This window comes from Eurytemora carolleeae, unplaced genomic scaffold (genome assembly GCF_000591075.1).
Source record: "Eurytemora carolleeae unplaced genomic scaffold, Eaff_2.0 scaffold38, whole genome shotgun sequence".
Classification (NCBI taxonomy): Eukaryota; Metazoa; Arthropoda; class Copepoda; order Calanoida; family Temoridae; genus Eurytemora; species Eurytemora carolleeae.
Genome location: NW_019396060.1, coordinates 430,655 through 443,968, shown reverse-complemented (window position 1 = coordinate 443,968; position 13,314 = coordinate 430,655). Strand labels below are relative to the sequence as shown.

General features: G+C 32.9%; 1 protein-coding gene across 1 annotated transcript in view; it reads right to left on the bottom strand.

The window, feature by feature from the left end:
* LOC111708504 (Golgi-specific brefeldin A-resistance guanine nucleotide exchange factor 1) overlaps nucleotides 1-13,314 on the bottom strand; it is a 40,537-nt gene that overhangs the window by 23,649 nt on the left and 3,574 nt on the right. Inside the window, exons 6-23 of the mRNA XM_023481907.1 lie at nucleotides 12,849-12,949; nucleotides 12,557-12,666; nucleotides 11,839-12,123; nucleotides 11,604-11,691; nucleotides 11,023-11,113; nucleotides 10,672-10,736; nucleotides 10,499-10,555; nucleotides 9,810-9,943; nucleotides 9,394-9,498; nucleotides 8,906-9,061; nucleotides 6,845-6,916; nucleotides 6,561-6,619; nucleotides 5,924-6,312; nucleotides 5,451-5,574; nucleotides 4,120-4,240; nucleotides 2,190-2,228; nucleotides 1,262-1,269; nucleotides 807-1,034 (exon numbers count right to left, since the gene is read on the bottom strand). Of these exons, the coding sequence (XP_023337675.1) occupies nucleotides 807-1,034; nucleotides 1,262-1,269; nucleotides 2,190-2,228; nucleotides 4,120-4,240; nucleotides 5,451-5,574; nucleotides 5,924-6,312; nucleotides 6,561-6,619; nucleotides 6,845-6,916; nucleotides 8,906-9,061; nucleotides 9,394-9,498; nucleotides 9,810-9,943; nucleotides 10,499-10,555; nucleotides 10,672-10,736; nucleotides 11,023-11,113; nucleotides 11,604-11,691; nucleotides 11,839-12,123; nucleotides 12,557-12,666; nucleotides 12,849-12,949 (2,232 nt within the window). The remainder of the gene's footprint in view (nucleotides 1-806; nucleotides 1,035-1,261; nucleotides 1,270-2,189; nucleotides 2,229-4,119; nucleotides 4,241-5,450; nucleotides 5,575-5,923; nucleotides 6,313-6,560; nucleotides 6,620-6,844; nucleotides 6,917-8,905; nucleotides 9,062-9,393; nucleotides 9,499-9,809; nucleotides 9,944-10,498; nucleotides 10,556-10,671; nucleotides 10,737-11,022; nucleotides 11,114-11,603; nucleotides 11,692-11,838; nucleotides 12,124-12,556; nucleotides 12,667-12,848; nucleotides 12,950-13,314) is intronic.

Genomic DNA, 13,314 nt, shown 5'->3' with positions numbered 1-13,314 from the left:
CTCTACAGTACAGATTGGAATCATTTAGATAGATTTACGAGTATTAGACAGATAGTCATTTTACGAATATTAGACAGATAGTCATAACAACTACTGCACTAACAGATAGTCATAACAACTAAACTAACAGGTAGTCATAACAACTACACTAGACAGTACAGATTGGAATCATTTAGATAGATTTACGAAAATTAGACAGATAGTCATAACAACTACACTAACAGATAGTCATAACAACTACACTAACAGATAATCATAACAACTACACTAACAGATAGTCATAACAACTAAACTAACAGATAATCATAAGAACTACACTAGACAGTACAGATTGGATACATAGACAGTTTGATGGATACCTACACAGATATAGGAAAGAACTGTAGAACTATTCAAGAATCAGAGTAAACTTAAACTAAATCCTATTTGTAATGTTTCTTAAAAGATATAAGCACGCTTATAGGGTTAAATCTTCAGTCTATCCAAACAAAAGTAATAGATATGAGTTTTAAAAATAGATTTAATCAACATCATAAAAACCTAAATTAAAGCTTAAATATGGTTTAATATTCAATTTCATATAATCCTTCAATCATTGCGGATTATCTGAATACCGACGTGGAAATACTAAACTAAAAACAGAATATTAAAAAAAGATTCTTTTTTTCAGCATATGTATTTCTGGTGAAAAAGCCTACTTTGTTCTAATTTTCTTTCTTAATCTATGTCTTTAAACTAATTTTGTGAAAAACGAAGAAACGCATCAAGAAAAAATGTTAAAAGAAGAATATTAATAAAAAGAATACCTTATGCGTGAGACTAAAAACTGCCCGTGTGGCAAGAAGCGCCTTGTTGTTCCCTCCGTAGATAATCTTGAAGTTCTCAGGAGTCTCGTTGGTGCTGAGGAGGGTCGTGAACTTGGTCAAGGAGATCACCAGGTTGTCCAACACATCAGACATTGCGTAGTGCGCAGCAACCATCGCGCACTTAGAGAATCCATCCAGAGCACGTCGTAGAACTTCAGGTTCATGAGACTGGAAACAAACGAATTAAGTCAATGCCACAAACTCTGATTTTCTAATCCCTTTATCTATGCATCCTGATGTTGTAGACCTTGGATATTTTAAACCACGATTATTCTTTTAGATCAAAAATCTATGTATAAAATATAAAAGGTTTACACTCTCAGGTTGCAAATATATAGGGATTAGAAAATTTGAGTTGTTGGTAAATACTCATTTTTTTTAGCTCTGTGTAGTACAGAAGACCCTTGAGCAGGAACAATATATAAAAACGTGTTAATTTAATATTGCGTATTCAACTCTCAAAGGAAGTAAAAATGTCTTTAAAGGCATATATATATTATATATAAATATTGATAAATATTGATACTGCTGCAACCAACTTTATCTTTTCTCTTGAATAAAGATAGTACTAACTACTAGCTAGAGTGTCCGGCGTTGCCTGTGGAATTTTTTATAAAATAAAATTTTGAAAAAATAAATTTCGATTTTTTAGCCTGTCCCCCAGGATAACCAATGGGTTCCCAATAAAAATGTTTAGCCATTTTGGTCGAGCCGTTTGGCTAACACACATCTTCTATATATAAATTTGGCTTGTCTGTCTGTTTGTCTGTCTGTCTGTCTGTCTGTATCCAATAAACGTCAAAACGGCTGAACCGATCGGGCCCAAATTTTTTGTGGGACATCTAGGGACTCCCCATCCCCGTTCCAAAAACCAAACTTTCGTAATGGTATAAATAAATTAGCAAACAAGCAAACATAGCAAAATTAAGCGAATAAGAAAGATAGAAAAATATGAAGAGATGAATGCACAACAAAAGTGTAAAAACGATGTAAAAACGTAAACATTGATCTACATTCTACATTCTACAGCCGCTCTCGCCAAGAGCAAAAATAACTTCATCATCAAAGTTGCATACAAAATCAAGGAAATTAAGCAGTGGCGTACGAGGGGGGTAGGGTCACATGAAAAGACGTGGACAGTCCCTTTAAAACAGAAAACGAACAATACCCCCCCCCCCCTCTATATCCTTTGTTATCCTAGTTTTTATTTTATCAAACAAAACCGAGCTCAAAGTAAAAAAAAATATTTATTTTATTGATAAAGGATAAAAAATATGGTAAGACAAATAAATAAATATTTAAAATTGTAAAAAGTAAAATTACCTCGTCGTAACAGTAGTTTCCACAAATAGTTCTCTTTAACTAAAATAAATAAATTCTAAATTTTCCAGTGTAATTTATGAGGAAGGGAGGTATATAAATTTTACTAATGTAAACTAGAAACTCAAGATTCCTCACACATTTTATTCTTTTACTGCTTTAAACCCTTTCCCTCGCATTCTTAGAGAAAACATTCTATATTTCGAGTGCTTTTATATTGATGGCTAATATACATATATTTATAATTATTTAGGTTACGGGCGACTCGCAGCCATCTTTCTGGTAATAATCGTAACTTTTTTGCATGTTGAATGATTACAATAACAAATTTCGCAAATTTTCTTGAATAAATATGACGATTTTCATAATAAAAAAGAATTATTATTATATTAAGTCTCATAAGTTGTCATCTCTGATCGGCTTTACACCTTCCCTGAGGTCATGCAAGTTAGCGGTTAGCACACACAAAATTCGGCTTAATCTTAACTACAGTTTCGATGTTTATTAGATACTGACAAACCAACAGAAAAAAAGACAAGCCAAGTATATTAAATATATACCTACTCTATCTATAGCAAATGTAACCATGAATACAATTCGTTTTTACTTCAAACCTCTCCAGTTTTCTTTAAACAAACTAGTAAGATTTTCAATTATTTTCTGAGACTCTTTAAAAACTTAATTGACCGTTATGTGGATAGGATGCAGCTTACATATTTAATTCTAGGCACGACTAGAAAACCAATTTATGTTTTTACAAGTAGTAAAATAAAAATAAATGGAACACCAGCTCTGAAACCTTTTCCATACATACGCAAACTCACCCAAAGGAAGGGTTTGCAAAATAGAAGAGTTACTGTGAAACTATTGAAATCGATTGTCATTATTTTTATTTATGTTCAATCAATGACATTATTTCAGTTTTGGGATCCGTGGAAAAACTGTCTTTACCAAATCCTCTTTAAAGAAAGTTGGTCATAGTTTGAAACTGTTCATCCTAAACCTTCTTGAATTTTTTCTGAACTTTTTCTTTCTTAAGTATCATTGGTTCACCCCCCCCCCCCCTTCCGACACAGGGGGGCTGGTGTTTAATCAATGGCATCAGACACAAGGGGGCTGGTGTTTGATCTTTGGTATCATGACTCGGAAATCGGAATTGCACTCATCAAGCCTGATTTAAATTCGATTTTATTTTATAATTACACACGAGTACTTGACTGAGCTGTGCAGTTAATTTGTGTAATTGTATAGTATCTGTGTACACTGTACAATGAATGTACAATAACCGTTACGTGAAAAGATTTTTTACGTCGGGCACCCCCCCATTTACTGAACATCTTCCAGTCAGCCATCTCAGTTCTCTTCTTATCGAATTAAATTTTACATTTCACATTACAGATTCAATTCAAACCAGTTTCTTTTCATTTCTTTCTCAAGTTGAATACTTCTAGACTCGCGACTGGAGGAAATTCAACCTTTCTTCAGGAATTTACACAACTTTAATTTAATCAAATATCCTTTTTTAGAAATAAATATAATATACTTCAAAGACATGTTTTAAGCTTGAACAGAAAATCCCTTCTGAAAAATTCCTGCCGATTGTCGATGCAATACTCGGGTTTAAAACACATTTAAATAGTTATTAAAATCGCAGAAAGGAACTGAAAATGTACACTCGTCTCAAAATCAAATTTTCTAGTCTCTATATTTTTACAACCTAATGGTTTTTACATCTCAAACTTTTATATCATGAGTAGGTCCATTGAAGTCATAAACAGCTGCACTGCACTGGTCAAAAGAACTTCACCAAAAAAGTCCATGTTCTTATACTACGGAAGTTAAAACCTCTTTTAGATACTTCTTTTCCCACATAACATAAAATTTAATGATTTTTGATAATGATGGATTTTTCAAAATGTACTCTTTGAATTACCTAATCCTTTCTGTTCTGCTGGCATAACGATCTCATCCTCCTTGATCGCCTGGTAGATCTCAGATAACATCTCAGGATCGTGATCTCCACCACCATTCGTTCCACGCAGATTCTTCACAAACTAAACAAATCATCAACTGTGCAGTGTCGGGAAAACCCAAATTTTGATTTCTGATCATAAATGTCCCTCAAACAAGAAGGTCTGACCTACTCAGTAAATGCAGACACAGAAATAGAGTTTTAATTACTTTGATATTTCTATGTATTTTTATCTATTTTCTATACTTAATACGATATGATTTCTTTTTATTTTATTTATGAATCTGTTATGCATCTGTGTATTTTTAAAAAAAAATTTATTCAATATTTGGAAAAATCATCGATACATTTTTATTGAAAATCCGACAAACCCCAATAAAAAATCCCCGAGTTGCCCTGAAGCTTGTCAAAAACAATAAACATTATGTAGGCAATAAATAATAAATCCTAATGCTATTCAATGATGCACTCTAGTAAAAGGTCCTCTATTTCTAGTATTTTTAAAAATTGAATTCTAGTTAAGAGTTGCAGCCTGATATTGAAAATTCAAGCTTTTATTTCTCAAATAAAATAGAATCAACTAGAATCAAAAATAATTGAATTAAATCAAATCAAATCAAATCAAATCAAATCAAATCAAATAAATTCAATTCACTGTATTCTGAACATTGTCCATTTCATTTGTTTTGGAATTTGTCTATTTCCTGTATTTTGGAATTTATCCATTTCCTGCGTTTTGTAATTTGTCCATTTCCTGTACTTTGGAGTTTGTCCATTTCCTGTATTCTGTACAGTGTATATTGTCCATTTCCAGTATTCTTTAACTTGTTGCCTGTTTTCTGTATTCTGTAACTTATCCATTTTTTGTATAAATAACAGTATTTTGTCAATTTTCTATTTTCTGAATTCTGAAATTTTTCCTTTTCTGATTTTTCAGCAGTAAACAATTAAAGAATTTTTGTCTCCCATAGTGTTATATGCATGGAATGCTACCCAGTTTTAATCAACATTTAAAAATCCAATACAGCTTAAAACTTCATAAGATTTAATTAAACAATCCAAAGAAGACGACGTCAAGAGGTTCTCAACATTCTGAATTGCCTCTCAAGTATCAACACGTTATTCCTACCTGATCATTTGTCATTGGAACATTTTGTTTGCTGGCGTTAGGATTATGTTGATCTGTGTTGAGCATAATAAGAATTCCTACCTGATCATTTGTCATTGGAACATTTTGTTTGCTGGCGTTAGGATTATGTTGATCTGTGTTGAGCATAATAAGTAATTCTTACCTGATCATTGGTCATTGGAACATTTTGTTTGCTAGCGTTAGGATTATGTTGATCTGTGTTGAGCATAATAACTGCGTAGGCCAGGGTATACGGGGCATCAGCATCAACCAAACATTCGTCGTTACTGAACAAATCATCATTCATTATCCAATTTTTACATATAAAATTATTAAATTATAAAAAGCTGAAATAATTTTTTAGACAGAAAGGGTCGTTTTTTAAAACAAAATAGGATTTTCTTCCGAAGACAGGGCCGATTTTAAAATGAGACTGAACAGTTTTAAAAAGAGAAAGGGTCGTTTCAAAGCATTTACTAGGATTGTTTCGTAAAAGGGGATCTTTTGACAGTTTCAAAAAAAGAGACAAAAAGACTAGAGGCAGGATTGCTTCATGAACAAAGATATGATCGGTTTCAAAAAAGATAGGGTCGATAAAAAGATGGAAAAGAGATCGGATCATTTTTGCAGCTATACCTAATATGCCAATGCTCTCCAAAGATCTCCATTATCATAGAAATAAGTGGAGCTTCTCCAGGTAGTCTGAAGGACTGGAGAAACTGCCGGAGCGCCTCGTCAATTCTTAATCCACGGAAATCAAAGGATTTGACGAACGCTTTAAGAACATCTAAGTTCTTCTTGTTGGAGATATACTCTCCAATCATATTCTTGCAGAGGTGCGGGTTCTCCCGGAGAAAGCGTCCGACCTCCATAGGATCGGTTGGTTTAGAGAGGAGACGGTTCTCTTGGAGATATTCAATACCCTTGCTGGGCTTCATGTTGAACTGCTCTGTACCGGTGGAGAGAAGCTTCTTCTTATGCTTGATCGCCATCAGGTTCTCATGTGTTGGAACTAGGGACGCCATCTTAAATATTGATTTTGTAAACCCATGATCATTAATATGCGATGCATGGGCGGCTCATTAAATGTTCCCAGAGAGTAAGGGGGAAACTTCTAATTTTGTAACCCCCCCCCCCCCTCGGGCAAATAATTCAATTTAAAGAACTATGGTCATATTTATGTCAAAACCCCAAAAAGATTCAAACATAATCCATCTTGAAGCAAGAAACAAGCTTTTTTTTAATTTATTAATAATTGTAAGTTTGAAAATACCTTCACTGGAGAGCTGTCAATCGGTGTTGGCGATTTCGAGTTAGTTGCAAAAATGTGACCTAGAACATTATTTCAAGTTTATCAATTTTCAATATACATTTTAGATTTACTTTTAAGATAGAAAATAAGATGAGAGAAAAGCGTCGAAACATTTTTAATGAAGTTAGAAAACATTTTAAGAAGGAGAATCAAATCAATCGATAAAATGTCGGTTTGAGTTTGGTATAAAGACCGTTTGACAAAAAAGAAAGTAGTACATCTTGATAAATTAAAAATGTAGAAACCTGAGCTCTTGTTCATCATTGAGATGGTACCGGCAACCTTTGTCAATGAATCTGATCTAGAGCTGTCCAATCCTAGGCAAATATACATTTTCCATTCATAGTCAGGAATATATATTTTTTATAATTCTATCCCACATTTTTTGACATGAGAAGGCAAGATTTTTCATCTTTTACTTTCTCTAAAAATCATTTATTTTCCACAATTCAGCGAAAAAACCCTAAAAAACATAACACACATTAAGGCCAAAAAAAAATTTAAGAGGGAGGAAATAATTTTTCTGGAAAATTTAGCTTGAGTTGACAAGCAAAACATAATTGAAAAATGTCTAGCATATCTATTATGTTTAATGGAAAATTCACAAGGTCAGAGAAAAAAATCTTGATATGGTTAGTATTATTTAATTATTAAATTTTTTTTTTAAAAGCCCCAGCCTATCTTTATTTCAGGCTCTTATTTTACTATGCACTAAAAACATAATTTTATGCAATTCACTGCATTTTGAATAATTCCTAAATTATTGTTCAGTTAAAACTTAAAAGTCATCTTTACAAATTGTACTGAATAAGTTATGTTAAATATATGCTCAGAGTAAGATAAAGGCATCAAGAGATATTTTACAAAGATTTATCATTATTTATTAATTAATTAATCAACAAAAATTGAAGAAAAAATTATTTTTGAACTGTTTTCAGTTGAGGATTTTTAAAATACCTTGAGCTGAAAACTTTAGAATTGTTAATATCGAGATCAATGTTTTATCTTATCTTTTTTTAATTTTATTATTATTAAAATCTTTATTGGGTCTAATGCGAGACAAAAATTACCAATAATGATCACAATTAAGTGCATTAGATTAAAGTTGTTTAGTTCAGATAAAGTAACGTTTTACTAAGGTATAGGAGTTATGAGATCGAAATCCTTAATGTATAATATAGTACAACATTTTTAAAGTAAATTCGACAGATCAATTTGCTGATGGAATGAACACCATATGACAGTATAACTTAACAATTACCATAACAATTTACAGATGTTTGGCTAAATGAATCTGCAAAAAGATTAAAGATCTTTGCATAATATCTCTAAGGTTAGGATATAGCTCAATTATTGGCTTAAGTGGAGATTCTATTCTTAACTTTACACAGGATACAATAATCAATAATATAATATCGTAGGAGTAGTTCTGTTTAAAATTAGACTTTGTGAACTAGTATCAGAAAACGGGGGAAGAATTCTCAACATATTTTAACATACTTGCACAGATTTAAAGATTGAACGATTTACAAGGGCGTTACACCCGAGTGTTTCAAAAAGCTCATATTATTTTGGTTTAGTGTAGAGAACGACATGGTCAAGCTCATAACATGCACATAACATTTGAGTTAGGCATAAACATTTTTCGTAGTATAAAAGTGAATTTACTTTTGAATAATGAATATGTATTAAGCTTTGACAATTCTTTTACGATTGAGCAATTTATCATCCTGGAATAGAAGTTTTCGAAACGCTCCTATCATATATCATATCGTAGAAAAACACGATAATCAAGCTCGTAAGATTTGTTAGGCATATGCATTTCTTCATGGGATATTAATCAGCCTGCTTTGGAATAATAGTGCATTAAGCTTTGACAATTCCTTTAAATGCTTTAACATATTTTAGCCTTTTTAAATCTTAATTTTAATCTTCAGTTTGAATCCAGAAAAGTGTTTAAAATTTAACCAATCAGAGGGTCGTTTGTGTAGACCCGAACATCTAATCAGAACTCGAGAAATTTTGAAATTTTTGGCGCGCACTCAATGAGAGAACATTGGTTGAAACAAAGTAGTGATTTCCAAAAAGAGAGAAAAAGAGCGGATTAAGCAGAAATCAAAAGTGTCCACAGTAGATATTGAGATTCATCGATCAGGATTAAATGTATCCAATTCTAAAGTTTTTAGCTCTGTTAATTAAATTTTGAATCATTACATTCACAATAAAAACTTTTTTATTTCAATATTGATTTTTGTTTCTGTGTTTCTTGTACAACTTTAATTCTGTTCTTTTGTTTTTTAACCAACCTGTATTCTGTTGGTATAGTGGAGGTTGAGGCACCCTGTCAGATATCCTCCGCTGGCATTGGCGTTCAATACTCTCTAGAACTACAAGAAGAGCCTCCAGGGCGAGGTGATGGGTACTCATTAGACCAGCCACGGGGTAGGCGTTCTTAGATAATACTGAAACAGTAAACAAATTGTAAGCATTTCAAAACAGACCTATATTTGTATTCCTTATTACGTTGTTAAAATCATTTAATGGATTCAAGTACATTATAAAGACAATCAACTAACATGAAAATATACATTATCAGAAAAAAATCAATAGATACCATCAATCAATCAATCAATCAATCAATCAATCAATCAATCAATCATTCAACTACGCAGCAATTAATAATAGCTAAGACATGTCTATTGGGATATTTAATAGATTAAAAAAAAATAACGGCTATGACCAACGACTTAAAAAAACACTGAAATAGGAGTTTACAGTTTTGATCTCTGTTTACCTTTAGTAAGATCCTCGAACAGATTGTGTGTATACAATCCACAATCGTAGTTGAGATAAACCTCTGTAATGAACCCGGGCATCTTGTACATCAAAACTATTTGTTCTAAAAACAACAACTCATCATTCAAAATTGTAAAAAAGAATAAACTCATCGGCCTAAAAAAGCCTAAAATCATGCCTGAAATACAAGGGAAAAGAATTATATTTCAAAGGAAAGCCTATCTAGTATCTACAGACGAAGAAAAAAAGTAACTCTTGATGTAAAAAAACAGTGTAGTATTTAAAAAATTAACAAGCAAAAATTTTCCGCATTGACATAAGTGTTAATATTTTTTAAACAAAGAAAAATTTATTATTGAAAAAGGGAATTTCTTTTTGTCTAATAATATAATTTACAGAGACGGGTTGTAGTTCCTAGTGCGAGTTCTCTGTGCTCATAAGAGACCCTGGATGACTCTGATCCGACCAGTTCACAGAGCTTAACAAGGAACTGCTCCAGCTGTAACTTGAGGTGGGATCGCAAGCTCGAGAACACGAGGTAGCAGCACCTGGATATAGGATACATAATGTACGTGTACAGTCGTCGTTTATATCAATACAATGAATACTACTTTCTATTTCAATTTCCATTTCTATTAAGCTTTCCACCAGAATGGATAAACATAAGAAAAAAGAAGCTGTTTGTTAACAGCTTCTCTTTGATTACTTGTAATTTGAAAAAAGTCGTCTTTGTTATATTGATGTAAACGTCGACCACCATACAATTGAATTAGCTGAACTTTCTGAGTAACTTTTTCAGGTGCTGGACGTATACAAGAGTTTACCAGGACAGAAGAACTTGTTGAATACATGATAAATACAAAAGGATTTATTAAGGACAATTGTAAATTCAAGGAGGGAGGAATCCATTCTTTTGCGTTATAAGAACTCAACGAAACAGATTAGAGATACAAGTTTTTGGGTGAAAGAGTTTTCCATTGTAATAATAATACTCCGCCAGACTGTGTCTTTAATCTTTGGTTATGGTAATGGTTATGGACAATTTGATCGATTCCATTCGAAGCTAATATTGATAAAGCAATGAAGAGACATCTAGTGCTAACCTTAGAGATGCTGAGAACATTCCAATCCTTTCACTTGCCAGCAGTACAATCAAATTCCTAGGACAGTATATACTGTACAATGTACATACACAAGAAACCGGTTTTAACCGGTTTTAGAAAGAAATTCCATAGATTTATAAAAATAAATTTATAATTAATTTGTTTTATCCTACCTACAGAGGTCGTCTTTAACCAGGCTCATTAAACTTGGAAACTTCTCCATGCTTTCCACTCCAACCTTAGACAAAGAAAACATTTCAAAGCTTGGCTTAAAAAGCGAGGGTCCTAGTCAAACTAGTTTGAACAAACACGGCCTTCTGCACATTGCACAATATTTTCGATGTAAAAAAAAATAAATAAAAAAGACCTGGGGAGGAGAATTTGATGCTTTTAAAACTATTAACATCATTCAATTCCCCCTGTCGAAAAAAATATTAAGTATAATTCAAGTGAAAGTAAATAAAGAAGAGAGATAGAAGAAAACTAACATAACACTTTAAAAAATAGAAAAAAGTTTGACCCACCTCAAGTGCACAGATAACCAAGCTGAGTCCTATCTGTATCTGCTGCTCGGTGTTCTGAGGATCGTTGATGTTAATCAACGACGACAGAAACCTTAAAAAAATGTATTCATATTATGAAACTTCAAATTTGCATCAAAAAAAACCTAGTTTGATAAGCCTCTCTCCCTCCAAAAAAACAAACAAAAAACAGGTATGTTTTATTTAAAAAATAATATTTCACCACTTCTTATCCACTTTTAAAAAAAATGAATCCCAAAAATGTTGAACAATTTTGCAAGTTTGAAGGCTTTTTATTCTATATGTGGAACAAAAAGTTGCAAAAACCTTCAATTGACTTTCTGTAGTAGATCATTCCCAACCGTTCTCCGGAGACTATAAAAAACTTAATATGAGATAAGAAAATTTTACCGAGCCTTTCGCAAATTAACTTTTGTCTAATATTTGGAAACCACAGCTAAAGCAGAATTGGTAAAAATTAGTGCCAATTTCTCAGTAAAATTATTAATAAAAAATATTTTACCACGCGACCAAAAAAATCATTGAAAAATTAATCCCATGGAATGAATTCTACAAAATCAGACCTGAGAAGTTCGTATACAGCGGGTAGACCGTAGGGAATGAGAGCCCCGTTTGAATCCACTGTATCTACTGTACTCGTAAAGGTTACTCCTGGCAGAACAAGGTTTATAAAAATGATTCATTTATTAACATTATTTTTGGGAGGATAGGGGGAGGAGAGGTCAATTGTTTTGAAAGTGGTGATAGTTTTTTTAATTGGAAAAAAATTCAGAATTTTTTCTTAAATCTCGGATAAACCTGTTCCTGCTTCATTGGTAAACTGTCGAGCTTCAACTTGCTCAGTGTCAGGAGTTGAACCATCCTCATCCACCTTTGCGAGGTACCCTGAGTCAGACTCAACCGGACCTCCCGGAGGACGGACAGTTCCCTCCGGAGAGGTCACGTGTATCTCCACAGACTCCGGTCCGGTCGGTTCAGTTCCAGCCTGAGAGGATTGTTCCGGATTTATCTTGACAATTCCATTGATTGTTGGATCCAAGCTCAGTTCAGTATCACTTGTCAGGGCCTCAGTGTCAGAAACAACTAAAACAAAGAGTTGGTTAGTTTCAGTGCTTAGGATCCGGAATCGATGGATCCACAACATTTTGGCTTCCTGGATTCTAATCCGCAAATATTTGTGGATCCACGGATCCGGATCCAACCATAACAAACAATAATCTGCTAAAAATTAACTTTTTGCTCTCACAACACAAATCTCATCTGTAAACTGATGAGGAATTATCAAAATATTCATAATCTCTGAATGGTTCATTGAGTTTCGTCAAAAAAGAGCGAGAAAAAAATAAAACATTTTTCATTTGTTCAAAATATCAGTAAATCTTGAAGAAATATTAACGACCTTAATCCGATTCAGCATCAAACTGAGATGGATCCAAAGCAGGTTAATTAATATTTCAAAACCATCTCATTGCATTATTTTATTTCTTAAAAATCTGTTTTCCTCGACTCCACCTACCGGAGAGATCCGCCACACTTCCAACTGGAGATCTGGCGAGCACTGCTCCGCCCCCTGCAAAGTAGCTGCCGCTAGGAGAAGTGGGTGTGGTTGGACTAGTTACTTCTTCACTGAAATATTAAAAACTAAATGGAACGCAGCAGTTTAGATGATAAGAGGTTGTTATAAAAAAAACATATAAAGTTTGCTCATAAAAAAAAGATCAAAACAGGTCAGTTGTTCGTCAATTAATCACCAAGATTCCCTTGAGATTTTAATAGTTTGCTTACCAGAGATAAGTCTTTTTAATTACCTTTGTAAAAGTCCAGTTGTTGAACTATTTAAACTTGATAAAGACGGAGACTTGTTCAATCCAGAACTAGAGCTAGGAGAGACGGCTTTCTTCACACGAACCTTTATAAAATAATTTATCTCTAAAGTCATAACTTTTTTTGGGCTCAGTTTCATTTGCCATAATACTTTTGCCATAATGCATTTGCCATAAGTAACACTTGCCATAAATTAAACTTGCCATAAGTTACACTTGCCAAAATGGTTACACTTTCCATAATTACGTTTGCCATAATTAAAATTAAATTTGGTTAGAATCTTATCTTTGTGATCATGCATCGATCTTTTGCAAACCTAAAGATTAATTCAATTCCTCTTCCATATCGAGGGATAATTTTCATTGAAGGATCAAGAATTAAACCTCAAATTTAAAAGCGCCCTCATAGGATATCGAGATCAAGCGTTTAAGATTAACTATACTCCATACC